The following is a 14469-nucleotide window of genomic DNA, read 5'->3' as shown; positions in this document are numbered from 1 at the left end:
AGCAGCTCTAACGTTCTTGCTTGAGTCTTTACTTGAGTTAAACTGCTCGATTCAAATGGATCTCTTTACAAACTTTTTGATTCGTCAAAGTTTTGGCTAAATTGACTTAAAAATATCTTCATTTGTCTTTTGAAGATGAATGAAAGTTTCATGGATTTGGAAAGACACATGAGGGTGATTAATTGATGACGATTTAAATTTTTGGGTGAACCAACCCCGTAACTTCATGAAGTTGTTCACTAATGGGTGTGCTTGAGAACTAACTGTCTGGCAGAAGACCACATCTCGACGGTACTGCAGGTTGAGGTCCATCACAATGGTGGGTGCGCTGTCTTGCATGAGCAAGAAAACCATCGACTTCTTGGCTTTGTCACTCATCATGGCCACACACTCCGTTAGGGTCGTCAAGAGGGGATACAGGGCCTCGCTCCACTCACCTGACACACACAGAATCTACTGCTAATATCAAATATCACATATTCGAATGCTCATGTTTCACTTTAAAGACCCCATGAAATTAAAATTTAATCTGTTTACTAGCTCAAAAAATAAAAATGCTGTCATCATTCCCTCACCCTCATTTTGTTCCAAACTCATAAGACTTACATTCATCTTTAAAAACACAAATGAAGATATCTTTAATGAAACCTAAAAGATTTCTGTCTCTCCATTGAAAGTTCATTCCACCAAATTGTTAAGCTTCAGAAAGTTAAAAGACATCGTAAAAGTAATCCACATGAATCGACAATCTCTTTATGATGAGCATATAAAAAATAAATAAAAATAATTCACATATAAACATTGATCATAACACATACATATAAATGGTTAATTGAAGCTCAAACATGCTTGCTTGAGTCAAGTACGTTTGAGTTTACATTTACCATATTTGATATGCTCTATGTATGAGCATTGGTCAATGTTTATATGTGAATAAAAGCCTAAATTAAATCTGCTCATCATATAAAGCAATCGTGTCTTTTCAGAAGACTTGGATTGAACTGCTTGATTCATATGGATTTATTTTACAATGTTTTATGAACTTTTTGAAGCATCAAAATTTTAGGGGAATAGACTTTCAATGGAGGGACAGAAATCTCAAGTTTTATTAAAAAATATCTTCATTTGTGCTGCAAAGACGAATGAAAGTCTTATGGAGCAACATGAGTGTGAGTAACTGATTTTCATATTTTGGATGACATATCCCTTTAAGTTAATTGTATCCACTAACAAATTTTTAGTAGACATATGCCTTTACAATTTACAATCCCTCTCTTCCAGGAATCAGAAAAAGCAGAATTTAGTCTAATCAAATGCTTTCTAGAACTGGACTCTAGAACCCCAACCCCTACTAAATTATAATAAAAACACTACTGGACTAAATATGCTTCACATCAGAGTGAATGAAGCCTTGACATGTTGATAGCCAATGGTGTTTAGTTTATACAAAAAAAATTATGTCCCGACAGGACTTCCTTTTCAATCAAAAATACCACAAGTGTTCTCAACAGGCCAATTCACGGGGCCTTTAAAATAAACATGGATGCAACAGCAATGACAGTTTTACATTTAACAAGAATGAAAGACAACAGACGTGACATAAAAGTGAACACCTATTTAGCATAAGCGCATAAGCTTAAGGGAGGGGGGTGGGCTCTTACCTGGGTAACTCTCCTCTCCGCTGCTGCTGCTGCCATCTAGAGGGATGGAGGTGCAACTTGCAACAGTTATTTAGCGAGTGCAACAAGCACAGCAAACGCAGCTCACACAGACACTGAGACGGCAGTTACAATGTTAAAACAAGTCAAGCAGATTTAACAACTACTACTTTCCAACTCAAGTGCAAATTGGAATGTTGCAAAGGTTTGTCTAGAAAGAAATATGTGATAAAGTAATGTTAACAGCTGCCTAGCAAACTAGTGATTTCATAGTCATTATATAATGCAAAAGAGTAAGACTACTGTAAATCACAGCATGCTGGCACTGCCAAGTGACTAACTGGCACAGACAGCCAGCACCAGACAGACAGCCTGTGAGCGTGTTAGTCAGTCAGCCAATCAAACGAGAGCACCCGGTCACATGTTCACAGTAGGCAAATATGCTGGGTCAAACAACAGAATGTTCCAGAAACATATTCCAGATACATGGCACATCAACAGAGAGTCACATGGAGTCAACACACACTCATTAACATAGTGTGGCATTGAATCCACTTGGATGTCAGTTTTTCCATTCAATAACATTGCTTGTTTTGGCACTGATAAATGAAAACAGATAAACAAATATACACATATTACAAGACTCTTTAAAATCAGACAACATACACAATGATGAACCATAGATACAAAGGTAAAAAAAATAATAAAAAAGATGGATTAGAAACAGTGGGAGAAGAAATTTAAGCCACAACCATACAAGCAAAAACAATTTAAAAGCTTGTTGCTATGGCAGCATTCAAACCTGTCTGAAGATAAACAGGTAACAGGGTGTTTGAGAAATAGATACAGGGTGATGGGTAAGGGTGATAACTAGATAAAAGAGATAAGTATGTACATGTGGTAGTGTTTGTACTACCATAGATGCAATAAACAAGCAGCAGGGAATGTGACGCTGAGTGCAGAAAGGCAGAAAAACAAATGAAATTGACTCTGCCTACTAGAGAGAGAGAGAGAGAGAGAGAGAGAGAGAGAGAGAGAGAGAGAGAGAGAGAGAGAGAGAGAGAGAGAGAGAGAGAGAGAGAGAGAGAGAGAGAGAGAGAGAGAGAGAGAGAGAGAGAGAGAGAGAGAGAGATGTGAACGAGATAGTGAACGGCACCTACAGGCATGCATTTCTGCATTAACGGGGCATGCAGGGTTCAGATCGGGTGCTGAGGATGAAGGTGGTGATGATGATGGTGAAAGTGACTGCTGTTGTGGTTCAGGGGCTGAAGAAGACTCTTCCATGCAGACAGGGTTGATCCAGAAGGCTTTAGTTTTCCCATTACCTTTCTTACTGGCACCGCCGCCGCCCTGCTGGTCAGCCTGGAACATGTCCTCACTGCTGCTGCTACTGTTCAAACGCTCCCTCTGCAGCAGTTTGTCCACTCGCTGGATTATACACTCCAGACTTTTGTCAACATTCCCCCACACCTTTTCCTGTAACGAACAAACTATTTGTACGAATTGCAAATTTTGGGCACAAAAAACATGGACAAAAAATGTTGGTTACACTATTTTGAGATGTCCTTGTTACAGTGCAACTATATTTAAGTAATATTGATGAACTACATGTACTACTTACTATAGGGTTAGGGTTAGTTGCATGTAATTATTGCATAATTTATAGTTATTATTATTATTATTATTATAGTAACTACATGTTCAAAGATACTGTAAAATAAAGTGTTTCCAACATTTCAAAAAAGTTATAGAAATTCCTGCACAATTAGTGAATTATTATACTAACAATACTATGATAATCCATTGTTATTATTATTATTTTTTATTCTGAAGAGAGGCTGAATTTGTAAATTAAACAAGATGTTTAAAGTTGTGTATGTGTTGTGCTGTATGTGATGCAAGACAGTGAAAGCATGAATTTAATTGAATTTATTTATTATTTATTATTCATAATACACTTATATTATAAAAAATATTGTTTTAATGAAAACAGTTAATTTAGGGCTTTTATGCAATATTTTCTTCTGGGTTTGAAATCAATACTGAGTGAACCTCATGCGGCTGTAACATACTGTTCAAAAGTTTGGGGTCAGTAAGAGGTTTAAAAAAAAAAGTATTCAGCAAGGACACATAAATACATCAAAAGTAACAGTACAACTTTTACTTTGTTACAATAAAATTAATCTTAAACACTGAAATCATTTAATCGTAATAATTTCCACAAAAATAATAATTAAGCAGAAGAACTGTTTTCAAAAATAATAATAAGAAATGTTTATTGAGTAGCAAATCAGCATATTAGAATGATTTCTCAAGGATCATGTGACACTGAAGACTGGAGTAATTCAGCTTTGCCATCAGAGGAATAAATTACATTTTAAAATATATTAAAATAGAAAACATTAAAATTGTACAAATATTTCACAATACTAATATTTTAACTGTATTTTTAAGGGGAAAAAATTAACCTTGGTTGGTATAAGATACTTCTTCAAAAAACATTAAAAAAAATGTCAGCCCCAAACTTTTGAATGTTAGTTTAGATGTGTTCATTTACACTAGATCTGAGCACATTTACTTCAGACTTTAAATCAGGTAACCAAACCCCTGTCAGAGAATGGTGAAAATCCAAAAACAACGAAAGTGTAAATATTGTTCGCAAATATTTTAAACTTCAGTTACAAGTATTTTAGATGGGTTATAGTTTAGTTTCAATGGATTTGCTGTGAACAGGCCTCTAAAGCTTTCTTACCCACTCTTCCTCGTGCCAGTCAACGTGGAGGGATGAACGACTGTTCCTGCCGCTCCATTTGGCCAGCAGTGTGTCCTGATCATTCCTCAGCACCACCTGCTCTGAGTCAGCAGAGGGTGAGTTTTTAGAGGCTATGTACTCGGGTCTAGCCGCGTTCAGAGCCTGCACTGCAGACGCCAGCAGTTTACAGTCACACACCATCACCAGCTGTCGTGTCTGAAAGTGAGAGAGAAAAAGAGGTTATAGTATCAGCCACAGACCATATACTGGGGACAAGATAGAAAAATAAATATGGTAGTTTGAAACTTCAAATGGATCTAAAAGTAGCACTAAATGGACAGGAGCTATATTTACTCCGACACCCACCTTATCCGCTAAGATGGCGAGGGTTCTCTCCATGCCGTTAGCGGAGCGTTCTTTAGCGGCGCGAGACAGGCGTTCAGCGTAGTAGCTGACCTGAGTCTTGAGTGTGTTGATATGGGAAATGATCTCTTTGGCACGGACAATATCCTGAGGGATGTAGACGATGGACTGGGAGCTGGACAGAGCACTGCTGCTGGACCAAAGAGAGCTTGATTACTTACACACCATGCAAGCAATAAACACACACATGCACATTAGTGCACAACAACAGACAGATAATGATTGTGCATTTCATTCAAACAGTGATGCTCTAGAGACTTTGACAGGCACCAGACACTTCAGGTGTCTGATTTTTCAATCATGATTTTTCAGAGCAAAGAGGAAAATAGTGCCATCGGTCCTTTGAATGGCAGAACTGTTAGTGCTTCTGTGCATTACAAGGTACAGCAACAGTAGAGTGTGTTTGTACATCATCATTGAGCGGATAGCATCATTTTGAGAAACATATGTGGTTGGGTGAATCTCCTAAACCTGTAAAGAAATGGGACATATTCCACCTCTGTTTTAAATGTAATATATAAGACATTACATTTTGCATAAAATCTGTTTTTAGGGAACATTAATTTAAGCCTTTTTTGCACTGTAGTATTGTCCCTGCAAAATCTGTCAAAAAGAATCTTATTGATTATTGTTGTTTAAATTATTGACACATGACACTGTGGTACTGAACTTAATTTAAGCTGAGAATGAGATTTATTAATTGTAACTTTGGGGGGAAATGTGTCGCATTTTCATGAACATTTTGTCACAATGAAAAAAATAATAATCGAAATGACCCTAAAATAGGATTAAATGTCTTTATGCAAAATACATTTTCTTTTTGTTATAGGGATGAAATACGGGGACCTGGACATTTCTATGTGAAATTTCCCCAGTTATTGCAGTAAATCAGCCTAGAAAAATAACTGACCTGAGATTCTGACTGACAAGGAAAGATCAAACAGGAAGCACATTTATATATATGTGTGTTCTCAACAAAAGACAATTATCTGAACAACTTTATTCCAACACACACACACAGCTATTACTCTTTTGTTGCGACCACAGAGAAAGGATGATGAAATCACAGAATAATGAATATCATTCTGTTCCAAAGCAGAGTGAGGCAGTCTAGGCATCATAGGTGCTCATCGCATGAAGGCCGTTCCAAAACGTAGTTTTATGTTGTTTATACAAATTTTAAGGCAGCATTGAGGGCATTCCCACAATACATTAGAGGAGCTCTGTTTATATCACTGCAGCTCACTAGGTTTTGGATCAGAGATGTCATGCATAAAATGCTAACAAACCACAAACAAACAAATAAAAATAAAGTTCCAACAAACTCACCATTCCTCTTCATAAATGCTGATTAGAAAGCAAAAATGCAATTAAAACATATGAAAAATAAACTAAGAGCGTATCTTAAAAGAAAACTGCTACTAACGTAACATTAGCAAACCAACACATAACCAAAAGCAGCCCAGAGATGGTGATATACACTAATGAAAGCAATGATTTTGAAAATAGAATATCCATTGTACATTATTAAAGGGAAAATACAGTTATAAATACAATAGTTTGTGCGAAATGAAATGATAAAGCTAGCAAAACTCTAGTGTGATTTTAAAGGGCCCCTATTATGCACATTTACAAGTTCATAATTTTGTTCAGGGGCTCTATTAGAACAGGTTTGCATGATTTAATGTTCAAAAACTATTTTATTCTTTTATGTTTGTTTGTTTTTTAATTTAAGTTATTGCATCACCTGCTTTCACACTCCGTCTGACTGCTCTGTTTTAGTTTTGGTTTCTTTAAAATCATCCTTCAGAAAAGCATTTACAGACACTGTAAATATTACTGTAACTACAGTTCACTAAATATAGCATCAGTTTGAGCAATTCTGATAATGACAGTTAAGAAGAACAAGCTGATCGACTCAAACCACCTTTGCAAGTGGTGTGACTTGTGCAGGACACAGTAGTAATTTTTTATTGTATATTTTTTTGTGGTGAGAACACAACAAAAGGTTGTGGATGTACTGCTGGGGAATAGTGTTAAAAATTCATTTTAATTTTCTTCAATTCCTCTGCCTTTGGATGTCCATGTAATAATGTCTTGCCTTTGGCCTTCAAGGAACCAGATTGTTTACTTGTACAAACAGTTATATTACACACTAAAGGAAAGGTAAAATAAATAAAAAACATATTAGGTCCCCTTAAAATGCTCTTACATGCTATCTCAGTAAGATGTTTTTGAAATGTTTTATCCTTAATGAGTGAAGCATCACACATTTTTTTCTTGTACACATATTACTGCATAAAGGAAATAGATAAAATCTATTTATGTGAAACTACCAGATGGCTGATTAGCAAAAAGGTATCTGGAATCTAAACTGCTGTCTGTGCCTTAGGCCATTACAGCAAAAATCCACATGATAGCTCTTCCTTTACATGCAACACATGCACGTACATTCGAACACACACGTACACTACACTCAATTTGCATTTTTTCAAAACCAGGCAGTGTAAAACCTAACTTACACTTTCTTTGCCTCCTCAAATTTCTGTAGGAGTTTCCGCAAACCACCGTTTTTGAAGCCCTGGCAGTGAGCTGCAGGGGCCCCAATCGTCACCAAATCATAGGTGTGATCTAGAAACACAAACACACACACATCCATTTCATGTTAGGCAAGGCAAGGTAAGTTTTTTTATATAGCACATTTCATACACTATGGCAATTCAAAGTGCTTTACATTGAAAGGAATAAAAATAATCACAAAATAAAAGCAAGGAAAATTAAAACAGTTATTCAAAATGCTTTACATAGAAAGGAATTAAAATTTCACACATATGGCAATTCAAAGTGCTTTGTATAGAAAATAAAATGTCTGTGGTGATCTTTCGACCCGCCTAAAAAATCTATTTGAAGTCTCCAATAGACCCGATTTTCCCCTAAAATCGGACAGGAGGAGCTCTAGGACTGACTCCTTGGGTTCACTGCCACATCAGTCCACACCCCCAAAAAACCCATTTGTTCGGAAGCTCTAGGAATGGAGTCGATCCACTCTGCACCCCACAGAACCCCGAGTTTAACTGACACATCAAACTCACTACTCCACCACAGACCCAGGTCATCAGCATGGTTTCATCTCTCAATTTCTCCACTTAAGTAATTTATGTTTGTCTCTTTTCCAATTTTTAGTGCCATTTGAGTTTAGAATCAAAAGGAGGATGCAGAAATAAAATACAGTGTAATCAGTCGGACGCACAGTACTCATTCAGCAAATGCACAGCTAAACAGAAGTGTTTTGAGTCTGGATTTGAATGTGACTACTGTAGGAGCACATCTGATCTCCTCTGGAAGCTGGTTCCAGCCGCGACTGGCATAATAGCTAAAAGCGGACTCACCATACTTAGAGTGAACCCTTGGTATTAATGTGATCCGAATGATCTGAGTGATCTGTTTGGTTTATATTCAGTGAGCATATCTGCAATGTATTGAGGTCCTAGGCCATTGAGTGATTTATATACCAGCAATAATACTTTAAAAACAATCCTAAATGTTACTGGGAGCCAATGTAAAGACCTGAGGACTGGTGTGATATGTTCATATTTTCTGGTTCTGCTCAGAATCCTGGCGGACGCATTCTGTATGAGCTGCAACTGTCTTATGGTCTTTTTGGAAAGGCCAGTGAGGAGTCCATTACAATAATCCACCCTGCTGGTGATGAAAGCATGAACAAGTTTTTCTTGTCTTGTCTGGAAACAAAGCATCTAATTCTTGCAATATTTTTGAGATGATAGTATGCTGATTTAGCTATTGCTTTGACATGACTACTGAAACTAAGGTCTGACTCCAGAATCACACCGAGATTCCTGACTTGATTTTTAGTTGTTTTGACCCCTAGCGTGAAGGTATGCGTTCACCTTGAGAACTTCATCGTTGTTTCCAAACGCAATGACTTCAGTTTTGTCTTTGTTTAACTGAAGAAAGTTTTGGCACATCCAACTGTTGACTTCATCAATGCATTGGCACAGGGAGTCAATGGGGCTGTAATCATTAGGCGATAGGGCTAAGTAAATCTGTGTGTCGTCTGCATAGCTTTGGTAAGCAATTTGGTTCTTTTTCATTATTTGACTCAGTGGGAGCATGTACAGGTTGAACAGGAGCGGCGCAAGAATTGAGCCTTGAGGGACTCTGCATGTCATGGATGTCCATTCAGACTTATGGTCTCCTATACTCACATAATAATCTCTCCCTTCTAAGCATGACTTAGGACCATCCCAGAAAGCCCAACCCAGTTTTCCAGCCTGTCAAGAAGTATGTTATGATCGACAGTGTCAAATGCAGCACTGAGGTCGAGTAGTACCAGAATTGTTTTGCCTGTATCAGTATTTAAACGAATATCGTTTATTATCTTTATGAGCGCTGCCTCTGTAACACTTAAAATAAACAGTCATGTTACTGTGTTACATAAGTACTAAGAAATACCGATGAACAACAAGTTCTTAATATATAATTAGAATTATAAATATATAAATTAGCACTCTGAGATATAAATGTGCAATTACAAGAAATAAAATCGCATTGTGAAATATAAAGTTGCATGTAACATAAGAAGTCGCAAATATGAGAAATAATATTGCTCTGCCATATAAAAAGTTGCATTCCATGATAAGTTGAAATGATGTGACAAAAAGTCAACTTAAGTTGCAATTAAGTGTAAAAATTCGTATTATGAGATATTCGTATTGTGTAGTCACAAGAATGAGATATAGTCACACTGTGAGATATAAATTGTAAATATGTGAATTGAAGTTCCACTGTGAAATAAAAAGTTACACTGCACAATTATGTGGAAAAAAAACTAGATTGTGAGATAAATTCACAATGTGAGATATTATGACGCAATTACAAAAAAATTAAGTTGTAGGCTTACATTCACGTTGTAGGCTTGCTCATTCCAGTGATGAATTTTCTCTGCTTTTATCAATTAATACTGATTATTATTTTTTCTAGCTTTACTTGAGACAGATGAAATGCTACAATTCTCTTTCTACCTGTATTTTTTTTTTTTTTAACTTTGCACTATAGCCTGGGAATAATAATTTCAAGACTGGGGGTCAAAACTAAAAGAGTGTGTGTTTGTGTTGAGTGCATGAAAACTTCTGTACGAGAGACTATTTACATGTGCTAAGTGCTCTAAATATATACACCTACTGCCTGGTGGGATTTACACAGTGAAGAGCACATACACTAGACTGGACAGGAATATATAGAGCAGTAACAAAAACCTTTCAAACGAAGGAAAACAAAGAAAAGGGGAATGGGATGACTAATGAAATAAGTAAACAGAATGAAAGAAAGAGATCTAACCACAGCCAGACTCATCCTGAACCCTCATTCTTTGCACATGGAGGTTGGTGGGCATAAATTCCAACTTCCTTTCTGCTTTCAGATTACTGGCTTTAAATGATGGACCTGTAAGAGACAGATAGATAGAAAATAAATCTCTTGATACCCCTCAATCACTCAAATAGGGAGGTAGACATGCCTACTATTATTAGTCTTCCAGGTCACTGGAGAATCTTTCACAGAATTCTGGGTCATTAAGTTTAACCCTATAAAGCCTAATGTTTAATACTTGAATTTCTACTGAAAATCTACTGAAAAACCAGTTGTACACAATCTACTACATGCCTTCTGTCGTCTGTCATCTTTACAAATTAGTGTAAAATAAATGCATGAATACATGTTATATTGCAAGTTATATTTAAAGATGAACTGGACTCAATCAACTTAGGTTTACTTGATTATCATTACATCATTTAGAAAAATCATGTTAAAATGTTAGTATCAACTATGATACAACAGGCTTTTGAGGAATGTTTATTTGTACATCGCTTAATCATCATTGTTTTGCACTGCATCATAAGGTTTCCCATATTTTCCCATAATACTTTAGTTTAGGGTCTGATTCTTACTATATTTCTTTTTTTGAAATGTTCAAATGCTACTTTATTTTCAGATTTTAAATTATATTTTGAATCCCAGACTATCAATGTGGTCTCACATCTTTGGACCCCACTGTATCATCATATGTTTCTTTTGAACATCTTACATGTGCTAAAGTACTGAACGTCTGAAAGTCCTGAAATATAGTAATACAACAGGAACAGCTCCTATAACCTCAAAGTGCAGACTGACCTTTGTAGTCCTGCAGGTCTGTGATTGTATCCTGATAGGCCAGAAGGATGCTCTGGTACTGCGTTACGATTTGCCGCCGGAGATTCTCCCAACAAGGAGATAACTCCCCCAACTCCTCCAGCTCACATACTCTACGAGCATCAAAACACACAATCATGTAAAGAACGGCTCTTTTTATATATATATACACACTGCTAAAAAGGTCAGAGTGTGCATGCTGTCTGAGGTTATGATGTACACCTGGAGGAATCCTCTTCCAGTAAGAGTTTGACAAACTGTCGTGGGATGTTAAGTGACAGGACGCTCTCAGCCATCTGTTCCAGGATTTGTAAATGATTCCCATCAGTGGTTGGAAAACGGTACATGCGCGACATGGTGCCACCAAACACTTAGATGCAGAAACAGGATTAAACCATTAAGAGAAATCAATTGTGCAAGGCTGTAGCATTAAAACTGAATTTGTGAGCATTTATGATATTATGACCAGGCCTTGGATTTCACTTCTGTCAATAAAAATGCAACTAAGTGCCCTTGATCTTGGGAAAAGCACTATTACAACAATAAAATATTATGCACTATTATGTTATTCTTAGTACCAGCAATGTTTCAGTCAATATTTCCCATAGAGCCATTAAGCAACATGTGTCCAGTGATGGTCTCTGCTTTTCAAGAGTGGGGAAGATGTCACTCATCACTTATTAAAGCAAAATATGCATTAAAGGTTAAGATCTCAATTCAGGACAAGACAATGGCGGAGGATTTGGTGCGCAACAGTTCCTGAGCGTCCACCCCATCCCCCGATGTTATCGTTAATACCGGTGTTGCCGCAAGTTTATTTAAAGGTGTGAAAATGTACTCACTGTGACGTCCCTAATTTCCGTCACAATGGATAATTCATAGGGTGTGAAAAAGAAGCCATTCTTCTAGTGAATGATATTCTTACCGGATCGTAGAAAGGAGTCTTTCCACAGAGAGGCGTATTTCACTCGGACTCCCACAGATTCTGTCAGACTCTCATCCACGGGGAGGACTGTCTGCAGCAATGGCACATGAATGAACGAAAACACTCACATCAGAATAAGTAAACTAGTATACAAACATGCTTTATAGATGAGTCATTAAGGGCATAGTCACGCTCACCCTGCCATTGATGGTGTCTTGCAGATGTTTGATCGGTGTATGCTGCTCTCTCTTCTCCTCAAGTTGCCAGGCAATGACTGTAATACTACCCACATGCTTGTTTTCTGCTGACCTGAGGAAAAGGGAAAACAAATGCCGATCCGTTCAAACTGCATATGCTTGTGGTCGTTTTCAGCAATGAAGTAGACTGTTCTAGATACACCATTTAGGAGATTGCCCAAACAAACTATCTAGACTTCTAAAAAAGATGGGTTGGATCACCTGAGAGGTAAGTTAAGTCTGTGGTTCTTTTCCTGCAGAAGGTCCTTCACTGGGAACATCGCTGAGCCAAGAAGGTACATCTGGAAAGAGAGAAATAAGTATTAAAAAGACAAAGCAGCATAGTCTGAGCTGTTTTTTTTTTATATTAGAGACCTTCTCATTTGATGTGCGTGGTATGTATCTCACCGTTCCTTGTGAGCGATCTTTTACATCGTACACGGAGAGCTTGACCTGTGTGTGCTGGTTAATGTAGGAGTCTTGGAAGAAAGCCACACTGCTGAGGAACATGGGACTATTTGTGCCCTGCAAAACAGAGGTCAAACCATTTGTTTTGGTTAGTCATCCAAATCAGTCCACATTGTTCCATAAATGGCAGAAAATTAACAACCATCTTGGGTGATCACAAGTGTTTCTAAGGCTGGATAAAAATATTAATTTTTTGATTAATTGTGACCTTCGTTTGAACTTGATAATTCTTAAAATTCCACAACCAATCTTTTATTATATGCCTAGTTTCCTCTACAGCCTTTCGGCATCGCCCAACAATATGTGCAACCAGAGTGTCTTGTCAAATAGAATCAGGAAAATATATTGATTCTCTGCCCTAACCTTACTTAAAGGGGTCCTTGATTATGATTTCACTTTTTTAACTTTAGTTAGTGTGTAATGTTGCTGTTTGAGCATAAACAACATCTTCAAAGTTACAACGCTCAAAGTTCAATGCAAAAGGAGACATTTTCTTTTACAGAAATAGCTTTTTAAGGACTACAACGAGCTTCTTCCTGGGTTGGTGACATCACAAACCCTAAAATTTACAAAAACCCTGCCCCCGGGAACACGCAACAAAGGGGGTGAGGCCATGTTGGGCTGCTTTAGAGAAAAGGAAGAGTTGTTGTCGCTGTTTTTTACACCCCGGAAAAAGTTTGTCCAAAAGTTTGTCCTACAAATATGATTAAATGGTGGATAACATCATATCTAAAAAAAACAAACAAAAAAAAAAACACACACTCTGAAACGTCCTGTAAAATCCGTACTTGCAAAGTCCATGTTTAAAATCTGTTCAGCACAATCCTCTTGTTCGTTAACATTGTCAGGGTCTGAATCGGCTCGAAATGGCTTAAAATTGACGTCATCATTAATATTTACATCTGAGTAGAGCTTGCGGTTATGAAGGGGCGGACATTTCCCAAACACGTGCTAAGCACTGCCAATCACAACACACTGGGCCAGCTAACCAATCACAGCACATTTCTTATTTCGGAAGGAGGGGCTTCATCGAAAATGACACGTTCAAACAGACAGGGGAGTGAGAAGCTGTAATAATGTAATGCAAAAATAATGCGTTTTTTGAACAATCATGCATGAAAAAATATTCTAGTACACCCCAAAAACAAGGGGGTCTAAACTGTTTTGTGATCACTGAAACGAAATTCAGAATTATAAACCAGGTGTTACCATCTGTCTCGGCTGACCACTTGTGATTAGATCATGCAAGACAGATATTAAAGGGATAGTTCACCCAAAAAGGAAAATTCTGTCATCATAGTTGTTCCAAACCTGTAAGAATTTATTTCTTCTGCTGAACACAAAAGAAGATATTTTGAAGAATATGGGTAACCAAACAGTTGATAGACTCATATTGACTTCATATATATATTTTAAATGTTTTTTTCCTCCATACTATGAAAGTCAATGGGGTCCGTCAACTGTTTGGTTACCAATATTCTTCAAAACATCATCTTTTGTGTTCAGTAGAAGAAAGAAATGTTAATTTTTGGGTGAACTATCCTTTTAATACCAGGTGGGAATAGTTTGGGTTTTGGGTAACAGTGTTGGCCTGGGCTGACAATAAAACAGGAACATTTGTGTCCATCTCACCTCAATGATCTCGGTCTGTGCATGCTTGGTCCAGAAAGCCTGAGGAGGTGTGGTACAGCTCACAGCAACAAAACAGTTGGGTTTTCGGTCCAGAGACGGTGTGGTCAGCTCACTGCAGACTACAAAACCACAAACAAATGAATTTATGCTGAGGGTCATAACAGTGTA

General features: G+C 37.3%; 1 protein-coding gene across 9 annotated transcripts in view; it reads right to left on the bottom strand.

Moving 5' to 3' along the window:
• The window catches only part of inpp4ab (inositol polyphosphate-4-phosphatase type I Ab), a 47099-nt gene that overhangs the window by 14026 nt on the left and 18604 nt on the right, over positions 1-14469 (bottom strand). For 2 of the 9 annotated variants that reach the window (XM_081381745.1, XM_081381747.1), the window contains exons 4-17: positions 14302-14420; positions 12610-12726; positions 12424-12503; positions 12163-12274; positions 11966-12056; positions 11263-11410; positions 11023-11153; positions 10192-10296; positions 7356-7464; positions 4777-4963; positions 4411-4626; positions 2984-3134; positions 1662-1697; positions 265-437 (exon numbers count right to left, since the gene is read on the bottom strand). In XM_081381745.1, the coding sequence (XP_081237871.1) occupies positions 265-437; positions 1662-1697; positions 2984-3134; positions 4411-4626; positions 4777-4963; positions 7356-7464; positions 10192-10296; positions 11023-11153; positions 11263-11410; positions 11966-12056; positions 12163-12274; positions 12424-12503; positions 12610-12726; positions 14302-14420 (1775 nt within the window). Of the gene's footprint in view, positions 1-264; positions 438-1661; positions 1698-2818; positions 3135-4410; positions 4627-4776; positions 4967-7355; positions 7465-10191; positions 10297-11022; positions 11154-11262; positions 11411-11965; positions 12057-12162; positions 12275-12423; positions 12504-12609; positions 12727-14301; positions 14421-14469 lie in introns of all 9 variants that reach the window. The other 7 variants (XM_081381741.1, XM_081381742.1, XM_081381740.1 and 4 more) reach the window with 5 other exon arrangements.

The sequence above is a fragment of the Scardinius erythrophthalmus genome (assembly GCF_964197995.2).
Source record: "Scardinius erythrophthalmus genome assembly, chromosome: 12".
NCBI lineage: Eukaryota > Metazoa > Chordata > Actinopteri > Cypriniformes > Leuciscidae > Scardinius > Scardinius erythrophthalmus.
This window is presented reverse-complemented; position numbering and strand designations above follow the sequence as displayed.